The sequence below is a fragment of the Furipterus horrens genome, unplaced genomic scaffold (assembly GCF_987537825.1).
Source record: "Furipterus horrens unplaced genomic scaffold, mFurHor1.1.pri manual_scaffold_9, whole genome shotgun sequence".
Classification (NCBI taxonomy): domain Eukaryota; kingdom Metazoa; phylum Chordata; class Mammalia; order Chiroptera; family Furipteridae; genus Furipterus; species Furipterus horrens.
Genome location: NW_028327179.1, coordinates 55,318,455 through 55,332,312, shown reverse-complemented (window position 1 = coordinate 55,332,312; position 13,858 = coordinate 55,318,455). Strand labels below are relative to the sequence as shown.

General features: G+C 37.7%; 2 protein-coding genes across 2 annotated transcripts in view; one reads left to right on the top strand and one right to left on the bottom strand.

Annotated features, from left to right (window-relative positions):
- Positions 1–4,298: 4,298 nt before the first annotated feature.
- On the bottom strand, positions 4,299–4,724 carry LOC150001788 (histone H3.3A-like). The gene has a single exon (XM_090286748.1). It carries the CDS (start codon positions 4,722–4,724, stop codon positions 4,314–4,316), a length of 411 nt encoding a protein of 136 aa, XP_090142874.1. The 3' UTR covers positions 4,299–4,313.
- Positions 4,725–8,372: 3,648 nt separating this feature from the next.
- Positions 8,373–13,858, top strand: part of LAMB4 (laminin subunit beta 4) — a 100,805-nt gene continuing 95,319 nt past the window's right edge. The window contains exons 1-3 of the mRNA XM_090286886.1: positions 8,373–8,391; positions 8,643–8,800; positions 13,217–13,352. Of these exons, the coding sequence (XP_090143012.1) occupies positions 8,373–8,391; positions 8,643–8,800; positions 13,217–13,352 (313 nt within the window). The remainder of the gene's footprint in view (positions 8,392–8,642; positions 8,801–13,216; positions 13,353–13,858) is intronic.

The window sequence follows — 13,858 nt, the reverse complement described above, 5'->3', positions numbered from 1 at the left end:
CGCTGCAATACATCCAGGATTTCTAAGCCTAAGGTACCCTGATATAACCCAAATGTCTATGGTTGCCTGTAATACGTCATCAACTTGGGCATTTTCTGGTTTGTTCAACCATGGCATTTATATAAATGCTGGAGCCTATTTAAACACTTCATCTTGCATTTGCATTCTGACTAAGGAAAATAAGGAGAAAGAATCATAAAACATGCATTGGTGCCAGGTTTGGGGAACAGGATGCAAAGTGTAAACCTTATCTAATATGCATTCTTTGTACTTTTTCTTACCCATAATAAATAATGTGTGTGAGTATGTAAATGTGTTTTTACAACCTCTAAAACTCTAACGTGTACCCTAAATTTTATGAAAACATCTCACATGTTTCAGAAAATTATAACAATATATAAAATTACTGTAAGATTATATAATAATGGTTATTTCTACAAAATGACCCTTTACAGAAAATTTGCCATGCATTTTCTTTGAATGGCCAGATCTCCCACATTCTTAATAAGATTTTATCTTTAAGTTGTATATCATTTTTGAGGAATATGTTGATTTTCTAAAGACATAAATATTTTTATCCTTCATCTTTATTGAATTAGTTCTGATCTATTGCTAATGTAATAATCTGGCAGTTGAAATCTTTAGCCCAGGAAGGATATTGCTCAGTTTATGTTCAGGCATGAAGCCTTAAGTACTTTGTTTCTAGCCACTTTTTGCCAACTATTTTAGAGCATAAGTTCATATTTTCACTTAAAATACTACATGAATAATAGCTAAATTTCCCTAAGTCCTGGAAAACTTTTATTTCTAAAAAAGTACAGATCTGATTAAAACAAGTTTCACCAAGTTAGGTTATAAAAGCAGGTTAAATCTCTAAGGCAACAATTCCAATAAAAGAATTCAGGATGGAACTTGTCTGAAAGAATAAATCCCTGGAAGGGAAGTCTTAGTTAATCCATGTGTAGCATTAGCAGAAATTTTATACTTGACCTTGTTTCAAAAAGCTTCTGCCTATTGGAGTTCAAAATTCTGATTAATTACTGGTCCTAGTTGCCAATTCTAGGAAATAAAAGGAGATCTGCATTTGGATTGTTGGGTGAATAAAAGGAAAATTTGTGTTAACCAATCTAGGACCATTTATTAAACAATGAAATAAAAAGTGTATGATGGAACTAAGTTTTTTTACACATCTATCTCTCAAATACAGAGAAAGAAATGCTGTGTCTTTGTTTTAGAATAATAATCTTCACAATGAGATTGAAGATAAAAAATTCCCTGTTCAAACTGACATTTGATAACCTGTGGAGAAGCAGACATTATGTATCATTCTTAGCTGTAGAATTATGACCTATGTATGTTTACAGGCTGATAATACCCACAAAATAATCAGGTTAAAAGAATATTTCATGTGGGAAATGTATGCATAAGAGAAAGAACATTATTTTTCAAAAGCTTATATTTTGGGGAGAAAAAGTTGAAGAAAAGAAATTCATTAGATACAATTGAGAAAACTGAGAAGAAACCAAAGTTAGTTCATAGTATGGTAAATATTTTTCATTTTAGGCCAATTCTCTCACTCCTGTCTATTGAAATCACGTCTTGGCATAAAATGTCTCAAGGGAAAAGTATATAAGAGCATCCGGAAGAGATCATGTGTGTTATTTTAGAATGTGGGTTTACTTGATTCACCATCCAGAGGCTGATGGGGTGATTTTGAAGGGAGAAGATTGTTTGGGTGTTTTATTTTTCATTTTGAGGTAATTGAAGGTTCTTGTGCAGTTGTAAGAAATAATACAGAGATATCCCATATACCTGTCACTCAATTTCCCCTGATAATAACATCTTGCATAACTATAGTACAATATCACAACCCGAAAATTAACATTGACCTTATTTGGATTTCACCAGTTTTACATGCACTCATTTGTGTATATGTATTAACTTTATGCAACGTGACCATCACCACAGTTAAGATACAGAACAATTCCATCACCTCATGGATCCCTAGTATTACCCCTTTATATCCAATCCCACCTCCTTCCCTCCCTGCCTCCCAACCCCCCTCACAATCTGTTCTCCATCTCTACAACTTTGTCATTCAAGAAATGAAATTATACAGTATATAACCTTTTAAAAAATATTTTATTTATATTTTTTTAGTGCAAGGGGAAGGGAGGGAGAAAAAGAGGGAGAGAAACATTGATGTGAGAGAGAAATACCAATCAGTTGCTTTTCCTATGTGCCTTGACCGGGAACCAGACCTGCAACCCACGCATGTGTCCTGACCAGTATCAAACTTGCAACTTTTTGCTTTGTGGGATGATGCTCCAACCAATTTAGCCACCCTGTTCAGGGCCAGTATATAATCTTTTGCAATTTCCTTTTTCACTCAGCATAACTCCTTTGAGATTTATCCACATTGTTGCTATGTTTCAAGATTCACTCATTTTTATTGCTAAGTACTAGTCCATGATACAGCTGTACCACACTTTGTTTAACCATTTACCCATTGAAGGAAATCTGGCTTTTTTACAGCTTTTGACTATTATAAATAAAGATGCTATGGACATATGTATACAGGTTTTTGTGTAAACCTAAATTTTCATATCTCTGGGATAAATATCTAAGATTGCAATTGCTGATTGTATGATAAGCACATGCTTAGTTTTCTAAAAATTCACCATATTTTCCCCAGCCATTTTACATTCCCACCAGCAGTGTATGAGTGATCCAGTTTCTCCACATCCTCTCCAGCACCTGGTGTTACTGCTTTCTTTTTTATCTAACCATCCTGATAGTTATGTAGTGCTCTCTTATTGTGGCTTTGATTTGCATTTCCCTAATGGCTAATGATGTTGAACATGTTTTCAGGGCCTTATTTGGAATCTGTGTGTTTTTTTCAGTGCAATATCTATTTATGCCACTTGCCATGTTCTAGTTGGGTTGGTTTTTTTCAATCCTGAATTTTGAGAACACTTTATATTCTAGATCAAGACCTTTGTCAGATATGTGATTTGCAATTATATTCTCCCAGCCTATAGCTTGCCTTTTTACTTCTTCACAAAGTTTCTAATTTTGATTAGGCCCAATTTATCACTTTTTCTTTTTATGGATCACATTCTTGTCATCAATTCTAAAAATTCTTTGCCTAGCCCTAAGTCCCAAAGATTTTCTCCTCCATGCTATAGAAGTTTCATACCTTTATACTTTTCTATTTTACATTTAAATCCATGATTCATTTTGTATTAATATTTGTATAAGTTGTGAGGTTTTGGTGACAGTTCATTTTTTGCCTATAGATGTTCAGTTGCTCCAGCACTATTTGTTGAAAAGGTTATCCTTCTTCCATTCAATTTCCTTTGTACCTCAAAAATCAGTTGGGCATATTTGTGTGGATGTGTTTCTGGATTCTCTATTCAGAAATTCCATTGATCTATGGCCCTATCCCTCTATTAGTATTACACTCTTTTGTTCACTGTACCTATATAGAAAGCTTTAATATTAAGTAGAGAGATTTTCAAAATTCTTTCAGCTATTCTGGGTCCTATGTCTTTTAGTCTATTTTATTTCTGCAAAATTATGTCTATAATTTGAATTTTAACCAGGAGAAAACTAATGCCTGGATTTGGCCTTGAGAATCAAACAGAATTTTAACCCTCTAATTAAATTTTAAAAGATACTATACTGTCTTGTTCAAATACACTTTTAAAAGAAGAAATAGAACTATTTCTATAAATAGCTACCAATAAAATATTACAGTTGACTCACATTGCATCTGCATTTAACTTTTTTTTCATAGTTTAATATATTTTAATAGCAAACTTACAGGAACAGCACAGAAGACAGACAACATTAAAAACATGTACTTGCATGTAGGACAACTCAGTTAGAAAAGTATAGCGAATGGATGGAATCTACTGTATGATAAATGTGCTACAAACACCATTTAGTTGCCATCAATAAGAAATTCACTTGTTTTAAAAAAATCCAAATGCTGGCATTGTCCAGAAAAATTTAACAGGTTTATTTATATTATTATAAAGTTGAACTGCTGAAACTTGTTCACTGAAACATCTTGACTTGCATTAATGCTTTATATCCCCGCATTTATATTTAAAAAAATTCACACACAAATGAAAATGAAAAAACTGCCAATACCTGATTTCTGTCCCCTATTTTCCACTTGCAATCATATACTTAGGTACCTTTTGACTCCATGGAAAAAAAATATCTAACGTTCAGAACTACCAATAACAGGAAGAAGAGAATTTTTTTTTTTTTAAGAATGAAATGTTTCCCATCATAGTGGACTCTTACGCACGTTCTCCACTTATGCGGCGTGCTAGCTGGATGTCTTTTGGCATAATTGTTACACGTTTGGCATGGATAGCACACAGGTTGGTGTCTTCAAAAAGGCTAACCAGATAGGCTTCACTTGCCTCCTGCAAAGCACCAATAGCTGCACTCTGGAAGCGCAGATCTGTTTTGAAGTCCTGAGCAATTTCTCGCACCAGACGCTGGAAGGGATGTTTGCGAATCAGAACTTCAGTAGACTTCTGATAACGTCTAATTTCACGGAGTGCCACAGTACCAGGCCTGTAACGATGAGGTTTCTTCACCCCTCCAGTAGAGGGCGCACTCTTGCGAGCGGCTTTGGTAGCCAGTTGCTTCCTCGGTGCTATACCACCGGTGGATTTGCAGGCAGTCTGCTTTGTATGAGCCATGGTAGAGAGACTTCTTTAGTTACCCCCCTTTTCCTTCAGCTGGAGCTCTGTGAGCTGAAGGAGGCGCTGGTGTTAGAGAGCAACGGCAGCTGAGAACACAATTCTGCATTTAACTTTATATGAGTATTAACCTTATTTATCCCAGTAAGATTCTATTGTTTTCTTCAATCTTCCCAACAATAAACAAATCTGTTAATATGTTATGGGTTACAAAAAATGTAACTTTAACATAATAGAGTAAACCATGCATGCAAGAGAGAGTTCAGATTACACTACCCACTCCACATTCACATGTAGAGATTTAAATTCTCTTAACCCAGAATTTAACATTTTAAAACAAATAGAACTTTAAAAATAGTTTTGAAACTGAGATTTAAGAATATTATCTCAGAGGCTGTACATAAAAAGTAAAGAATTAAAGTGACAATTGAGATTGAGTTGCCCTTGCAATGCTCTTATATCTCTGTGACCAAATTCTGTCAAGACAGATCTGTTGGACACCAGGCGCAGAGAGCTAAGTGTGCTATGCAGACTGGAACTTCATCTCTCACTTTATCCCAAAGTTACACGATTTGTTCCATGGTGCATCTGAGCCCAACAATTCATGTTATAAATCAGTCAATTGAACTTTATATTTTAGGAGAATATGAGGCAGGATTAGGATTCTCCTTCCTCATGTCTATGCATTAGTCTTTGTTTTTGCCCTAAAATGATACATGGAGAATTTCCAGAGAAGCTGTCTTAGATGAGGTTTCTTCAAAGCAGAGCCTGACACAGGGATTTGTGGGCATGTAATTTATTGAGGGAGTGCTCTTTCTGAGGAGTAAGGATAAGGGAGTGAAGGCAGGATGTGGTCCCAGCTGGGTTCGGGCTTCAGCCTCCTCTTATGGAGAGGTTCTGAGCAAAATTTGCACAGTGAAGTTGATCCTAGCCTGAGGCAATGGACTATGTATTGAACTATGTATTTATCAGTCAATTGACTATGCGCTGGCCTAGATGGGGACATGAATGCAGATGGTGTAACCTCCCAGGTTAAGAAATTTTCATTAGACTAAGGGCACCAACTGTATCCAGGACAAGGGTCTTAATAATCAACAGAACTGGTATTAAAAATAAATGGACTGTTAAAAGTCGTAAAGGAAATGGAGAAGCCAAAGAACTTAAATCATGACCCATGTACATGAACTAAGGTGGGGGACTGCTGGATGTAAGGGGGTACCAGGCAGAGGGGGGCAAAGAAAAAATATTGCGACAACCATAATAGCATAATCAATAAAATATACTAAATAAGACTTCTGGCCAAGATGGAGGCTTAGACGGACACGCTCGGTCTCCCTCTACAACTAGAGAGGAATACAACTACTACAAAACAAAAGTTAACTAGAAATTCCAGAAAATAAAACTACATGGAAGTTCAACGTACAAAGATATAAACCAGCAGCGCTCATCGGGCAGCTAAGAGGAGCAAAAGTCGGCGGTGCTGTTTGCGGAAGCATCAGGGACAGCGGCAGGGAGAACAATCCCGGCTGCAGTCGAACCCCAGTGGCTCGCGACCCCAACGCTGGGAAAAGCAGCCACCACATCCCCTCAAACGGTGAGGCCCAGAGGGTGGGAGGATGAATCCTGGTCTCCTGGCGGAACAACTGCAGGAATCCATCTTGGACCCCTGCCCCCACACAAAGCGCCACAGCGCTGCAAAATAGGTTGAGGATCGCCACTGGTCGCTGGGAAGTGACAACAAAGGGCCACAGTGCGGCGAGAAAGGTTGCGGATCGGCGCAGGTCGCTGGGTCGTGATGAGTACACAGGCACCGCCCCCTATAGGTGGCCCAAGAAGACAAAACGCATCTGTCAAAATGAGGCAGACAACTATAGAAATCCCGGTGGCGCAGCTCACCAGGCAACAGATGAAGAATCTGACAGATGAACAAATAAGAAACCTGTCAGAGGCTCAGTTCAGGGCCATTGTTATCAGGTGGCTTACAGAATTAACAAAAGATCTGGAAAAAGATGAGAAAGAATCGAAAAACACTCATACTGAAAGGAACAAAACCACATACGAGACAGATGGTGAGGAAATAAAATCCAGAGTTCAAATCAACAAACAAGAACACAGAGAAGGAACAAACAGTCAACCAGTGCAGAGAGAGGAAACTGGAAGCAAAGAAAATGATGAGAGGATCAGAAACCTCTGGGACAACTGTAAAAGGCCCAACATAAGAATCATTGGTTTGCCAGAGGGCGAAGAAGATGAACTAGAAATTGAAAAATTAAGTGAAAATATAATAAAGCAGAACTTCCCAAACTTGGGGAAGGAAATAGACGTACAGGTCCAGGAAGCACAGAGAGTTCCAGAAAAACTGGACCCAGGGAGAACCACTCCAAGACACATTATAATCAGAATGTCAAAAGTTAAAGATAAAGAGAGAATCCTAAAAGCAGCAAGAGAGAAGAAAAGAATAATGTACGAAGGGGTCCCAATTAGACTACCAGCTGACTTCTCAAGGGAGACCCTGCAGGCAAGAAGGGACTAGCAAGAAATATTCAAAGTAATGAAAATCCAAAGCCTACAACCACGATTACTCTATCCAGCGAAATTGTCATTCAGAATAGAAGGGCAGAGGAAGTGTTTACAGGACAAAATAAAACTGAAAGAGTTCATTAGATCCAAACCACTATTATATGAGATGTTAAAGGGACTGGTTTAGAAAAAGGAGGATCAAAACTATGAACACTAAAATGAAAACTGTATCACAAGAAACAACAACAGAAGCTAGGGAATTGAAACAAAGGCAAACTAAACAGGCAACGAGAGTGGAAAAAGAACTATAGGTATTGGGAGCATATTGGGGGGAGGTCAGCAGGGAGGGGGAAGGGGGGAGAGGGAAGGAGATGATATAGGAATTAAGAAGCATAGTAGGAGGGAATGGAATAGACAGAGAGAGGTTGAGAAGAACTATATGCACAACTAATGGACATGGACTAAAAGGGGGGAACAACTGGAGGGAGGGGGGGCCACCGGGTGGAGGGGAGCAGAGGGAAGGGAAATTGGGACAAATGTAACACTATAATCAATAAAACACATTTAAAAAAAAAGAAAGAAAAACGAGTATACGCTCTCCCCAGAGAAGTTTGCAACAAGAGAGAAGAGTGGAATCCATCTTTAATGAGCAGAAAAAGCAAGTGAATTCTGAGGAGTGTAGTAGGACAAATATAAGAATCAAGATTGCTTAGATCTACAAGTAAAATTTTGATTGTGGCCTATCAAATAACCTTGACTCCTCAGGCCTCCTTTTACCACAAGCTTAGTCCCAGGCTTAAACTAAACCAGTCTTGGAATCCCATTTCCCCTGCCAGTGATTGCTTTAGAAATGGGGAGGTGACAGAGAGAGTCTTCTTAGGGCTTCTTGATCAGGTTTCTTTGCTTCTGAAAAGAGACACTTTCCCCTTCCCCTTCTTATCCTCGCTCAACTTCCAGGACTGGGATGTAAGTCCTGAAACCGCTGTGGCTATCTTGCTTACATTCAGAAGTTGAAGCTGACACTTGGAAGGTGGAGTGGCCAAGGGGGCCACAGAGAAGAGCAGCAATGGGATACTGTGTCTGGACCTCCTGTCATGTAGTGTAGTTCCTTGTTGAAGCCAAATCGAGATGCTGTTTTCTATTACTTGTAACCAAAGGCATCCTAACTGACACATTTTCTTACCACATTATTTCATCTATAAAATGAGGGTATTGGCCTAGATGACTTCTGCAGCTCTTGGATTTAAAATAAAATTTCTTATTAACTGAAAAAAATATACATATATACTAAATAAATAAATAAATTGACTGTTAACTTTCCAACTTAACTAATTGCTTCTTTAAGCCTTTGGCTATACTTGGACTGCCTTCTAATTAGCTGTTTCTGTTGCATTCAAGGGTTGCTAAGTTATGCAAAAGCTGAAAATGGATGCAACAGACGTGCCTGTTATCCCACCACTGGCAATCTCCTAGTGGGACGCAGCACTCAGCTCACGGCTTCTTCTACTTGTGGGCTACACAGAGCCCAGAAATACTGCATCCTCAGCTACCTTGAGGTGGGTTGCTTCTTTGTTTACTTGTTGGGGCCTTATTCAATCAATGGTGTAGATTCATCCAGGTACATCTGGGCCTGTTCAGACAACAGTGAAGAAGGAGACATTTCTTTCAGAAGATCAGACACACATGTGATACAATTTCAAGTCCAGGAAACCTTATAGATCAGAAAATAGGGAAGGCCTGCTTCATCTATATTTCTTGTTACCTTTAGAATTAAACAGAAACGTCTTCTTGGTTCAGTCTTTGAAGGGAATGACTATAAACTGTGGCTACCATAGAGTAGACCTAATTGACAATCAGTGAAGGCTGAGAGTCTGTCAGGCCCTCAAAGGCATTGTGCTAAGCAATTTTCCCTGCCTGTCTTAGACACAGAATGGTGTAGAACCTGGAATTCACTGTGCAGCCTAACAATGCCCTTGGAAATTGTCTTGGGTCTTGAATAAAAACCAAAAATTCCAGAGTGAACATATTTTGGGGACTTTTTTCCCTTGAAAACCAGTTTATTAAAAGGACAAGTTGCTTTAGAGTTTTTTTTTTTCTCCCCTGTGGTCTGAGAGCAGATGAAGCATCCAAGGTCAACTGTGCATCATACCTGCTGAAAAGCCCAAGGCGCTCAAGTCAACCCTTCAAGGAGAGGATATGCAGGAAGGAAGTTGGATACAAGCCTAATGTTAGTGGCCCAGGCTTTTCCATGTATTGTTCATTAAGGCAACTCCTGGAGGTCTCTAGGAAATGCTTTGTATTCTCATTGGTTTCTAGCAAAAGAGGATGATTATAAATAAGTGGAGACAATACTTGAATGCTTAGCACTGTTCTAAGTTTGGGAAGCACTTGTGTAAAAAAGAAAACTCTCTACATGTGCAAGGAAATGCCACTGTAGAAGTTTCGCTCAACTCTGGGTCAGGTGGGACAGATGGCCCTTCAAGTAACTTTACGAGTCCAGGTCCTGTAGACAAAGAAGTGGTTCTCAATGCTAATATTAGAAACTTTCTGACCCAGGCATCACCCATTTTGTTCTTCAACCACTGGCATTTTACTTACTGTTGTCATAGCCAACTCATAGTATACTTGGACGATAATTAGAAATTCATGTTTCTCTATTTTAATTTCACACCACCAAAGACAAAAGTAAATCAAACTTCAGAGGCTTTATTTGTTGTTGTTGTTTATAGTATCACAGAAATCTTAAAAGTCCTAGGACTGAAAAAAATCTCAAAATATCTGCAGGCTGACAAAGTGTCACAGGTGGGGCTGCAAGTACTCATCCACATAAACAGGATGGATGGTGATTTTTCGCCATCTATTATCTAAGAAATTGGTACCAAACAAAGTATTCTCTTCAAAAACTTCAAGTCTACGCTGACCCACAATCAGTGGGACTTTCACTTAGTCACTACTGCTAATCATCCTTTATAGTCAGTCCCAGCAAAGCCTGTGCTTGTGAAATGTTTACAGAAAGAATAGCCCACAAGCCCTGAGTATAAATGTTTTTCCCCAAAATTTTTGTGATATTAATGGAAATACTTTGAAGTCTTGACATCTTGTGATGGAATCACAGGGCTTCTGTTGCTCTTTTAGGATAGGTGTGAGTCAAGCTTCCCCATATGCAGAAGTGAGGTAGCTTCCATTGTTCCTTAATTTCTTCAGGTGGAAGGTTTATAGTGGCCAGTAATTATAAAAATATTTTATAGCCCCGACCATTGTGGCTCGGTTGGTTGGGCATCATCGGCAAAGGGAAAGGTCGCTGGTTCAATTCTTGATCAGGGCACATACCTTGGTTGCAGGTTCATTCCCCAGTCAGGGCATGTATGAGAGGCAACTGATCAATATTTCTCTCCCTCTCTTTCTCCATCCCTCCTCTTTTTTAAAGTTAAAAGATTATGTGAATCTCTTGAAAGGCTGGTTTACTCTGATAGACTCTAGCTGAAATAGTCATTAAAATCATCATGCACTCATTCAACAAATTTTATTAATCATCTACTATAGTCCAGACACTATTATAGGTAAGGAGAATACATCCATAAACAAAACAAAGTCCTTGTTCTCATTTAGCTTAAAGTCTAACAATGGCAACAGAGAGTATCCAGCAACTATATAATATAGTCTAAAGTAGTGATAAGGGCTTAAAAAATATTGTCAAGAAGCGTTAAGTGATAGAGACCAGCAGAGGCCTTAAGGCTGGGAAGTGGTGGTACTTTACATATAAGTCAAGGAAAATTTCTCTGAGATGATGGCATTTAAGCAGAGACCTGAAAGAAGGGGAGGAGCAGGAGATGGGAATATTTGGTGGGGGTTCAGGGAGAACTGAGAACAGCTTGTGTCAAGAGTCTACGTCAGGAGAGTTCTTGGTAAGCTCATGGAAAAGAGGTGAGTGTAGCTAGGACTGAGTGAATCAGGGACGACAGTCAAGGAAGTAGCCCTGATGAGGTCATGTAGGCCCTTGTAAGTCATGGTCAGGACGTAAACTTAACGTTCACGGAACACCTACTAGCACATTCACTGCTGTAAGCAATTTCCAGCACAAAGGATGGTAATAAACAGCTCCTGCTTCCAGAAAGCTTTATAATAATGTTCCTCCAGAGCCCCATATATTAGCCAGAAACAACTGTGCAGGCCATAAACAGTCTTTTGGAAATCTTTGGAGGTTTCCTTAGGAACTTTTTTTTTTTTTAATTTTTACTGTATTGTTTTTCATTACCATTTATTCCCCTTATACCCTCTCCTCTCTGCAATCACCACATGGTTGTCCATGTCCATGAGTCCTTTTTCCTTCTTTGCTTGATCTCTCCACCCCCTGACCCCCCTGTTCAATAGCTGTCTCCCAAGGCAGGTGTGAGGTAATATCTCATTGTGTTTTAATTTGCATTTTTCTGATGATTCTACATCCTTTCATATGTCTATTGGTCATCCGTATGTCCTCTTTGGAGAAGTATCTACTCAGGTGCTTTGCTCATTTTTTAATTGAATTATTTGTTTTTCTGGTTTGAGTTTTGTAAGTTCTTTACAAAATTTTGGATGTATTGGTGAATATGTTCTCCCATTCTGTGAGTTGTCTTTTTATTTTGTTGATGATCTTTTTGCTGTGCAAAACTTTTTAGTTTGGTGTAGTCCCATTTATTTATTTTCTTTTGTTTCCCTTGCCTGGGGAGATATATCAGATAAAATATTGCTACAAGCAATGTCCAAGATTTTGCTGCCTGTGTTTTTTTCTATGATTTTAATGGTTTTGGCTCTAATAATTAAGTCCTTAATCCATTTTGAATTTATTCTTGTGTGTGGTGTAAGAAGTGGGTCTAGTTTCATTTTTCTGCATGTATCTGCCCAATTTTCCCAACCATTTATTGAATAAACTATCTTTAGCTCATTGTATGTGCTTGCTTCCTCTGTCAAATATAAAGGTGTGGGTTTATTTCTGGGAGGAGTTTTAAGTAAGTACAGCTACAAGCAGACATATTCAATTAATCACCTCCAAGGCCAGTCTGGCTGTTAATAGCACTTGAAAATCCAACTCATATAAAACCAGTTCCAGTTCACTAATAAGACCTTCTAATTTGCATGACAAGAGGGTGAGGTTCTCTGTTGTGAGTTTATGAAAATCTTTTACAAAATCCACATGTGTAATATAAAAGTTTTAGCATTGGAGGCTTTTCTGCCAAAAACTATGTCTGAGAGAGAAATGATGATGGTTGCTGATAACCTAGTGGTCCATTGTTTTATTAGTTTTATGCCAAATATTCTTTTTTTGACAAAAGGAAATAATTCCACTCAAAATTATATTCTAATTATTTCTCTATAGGAGTGGTTCTCAACCTTCCTAATTCCATGACCCTTTAATACAGTTCCTCATGTTGTGGTGATCCCCAACCATAAAATTATTTTTGTTGCTACTTCATAACTGTAATTTTGCTACTGTTATGAATCATAATGTAAATATCTGATATGCAGGATGTATTTTCATTGTTACAAGTTGAACATAATTAAAGCATAGTGATTAATCACAAAAACAATATGTAATTATATATGTGTTTTCCAATGGTCTTAGGCAACCCCTCTGAAAGGGTTGTTCAACCCCCAAAGGGGTCACAACCCACAGGTTGAGAACCACTGCTCTATGGTTTAAAATAATCTCCAGATCATCTGCATCTAGTATGAAAAAAGAATTAGTTCTACATATATGTGCATTTTTGCTCCAAATATATAAATTTATAAAAACTCTAACCCATATTTTAATTTTTTTTTTGTTATTGTATTTAGGCATCTATTGATGGAAAAATTGATGTCTTGTTATTTCCTCTGCTTTTTATTTTTAGCCAGATTGAATGACAAATATAGTAAGTACAGCTTGTTTTTAAATTCAGGTCAACAATGAGTAATTACAATTCTTTATTTAAAATTTTAATGATGGTGTTTTCCAGGGGGAACAAAAATGCTTCATCTGTGACTCCAGATTTCCATATGATCCAGACATCCAGCCCAACAGCCACACCATTGAGAATGTGATTACAAGTTTTGAACCAGATAGAGAAAAAAAATGGTGGCAGTCTGAAAACGGTATGATTCAGTTCCTTTTGAATGTTTTCTTTCTTCATATTTTTAATAAGGTGTATTTCTGTATGATTTTAATAATGTCAGAGCAAGGAGTTATATTGGAATGGAACAGCATCCACCAGAATACAGAGTCCTGTATAAGAACAAATTTTCTTTTCACTTTAAGAAATATTATTTTTTTCTAGCAAAATAGAAGTGTATTTTATGCACATAACTCAGAATGTTTCCCTCTTTCCATGCTGGAGACAAAAATCTCTGCATTCTTTTGTTCTTTGTAAAAATAATAATAATAATAAGGAAGTTTATAACGTGTTGGCAAATAAAGCCTAACATATAAAGCACACTGATAAGTGGAATTAATAACACCAGGAAAGTCTGAGAGTTCACACCATGTGCTTTCTCCTTCTTCAACACATGAAGGAAGAGAGATAAAGGACATGTCGTTTCTTACTGCAAACCAACGCTTTTAATATAAAAATTGAATCAAAAGGATAGTTGGCTACTACTGA

Excerpts from the sequence above, each read along its gene's own strand:
- LOC150001788 (XM_090286748.1), bottom strand. The coding sequence starts at position 4,724 with ATGGCTCATACAAAGCAGACTGCCTGCAAATCCACCGGTGGTATAGCA.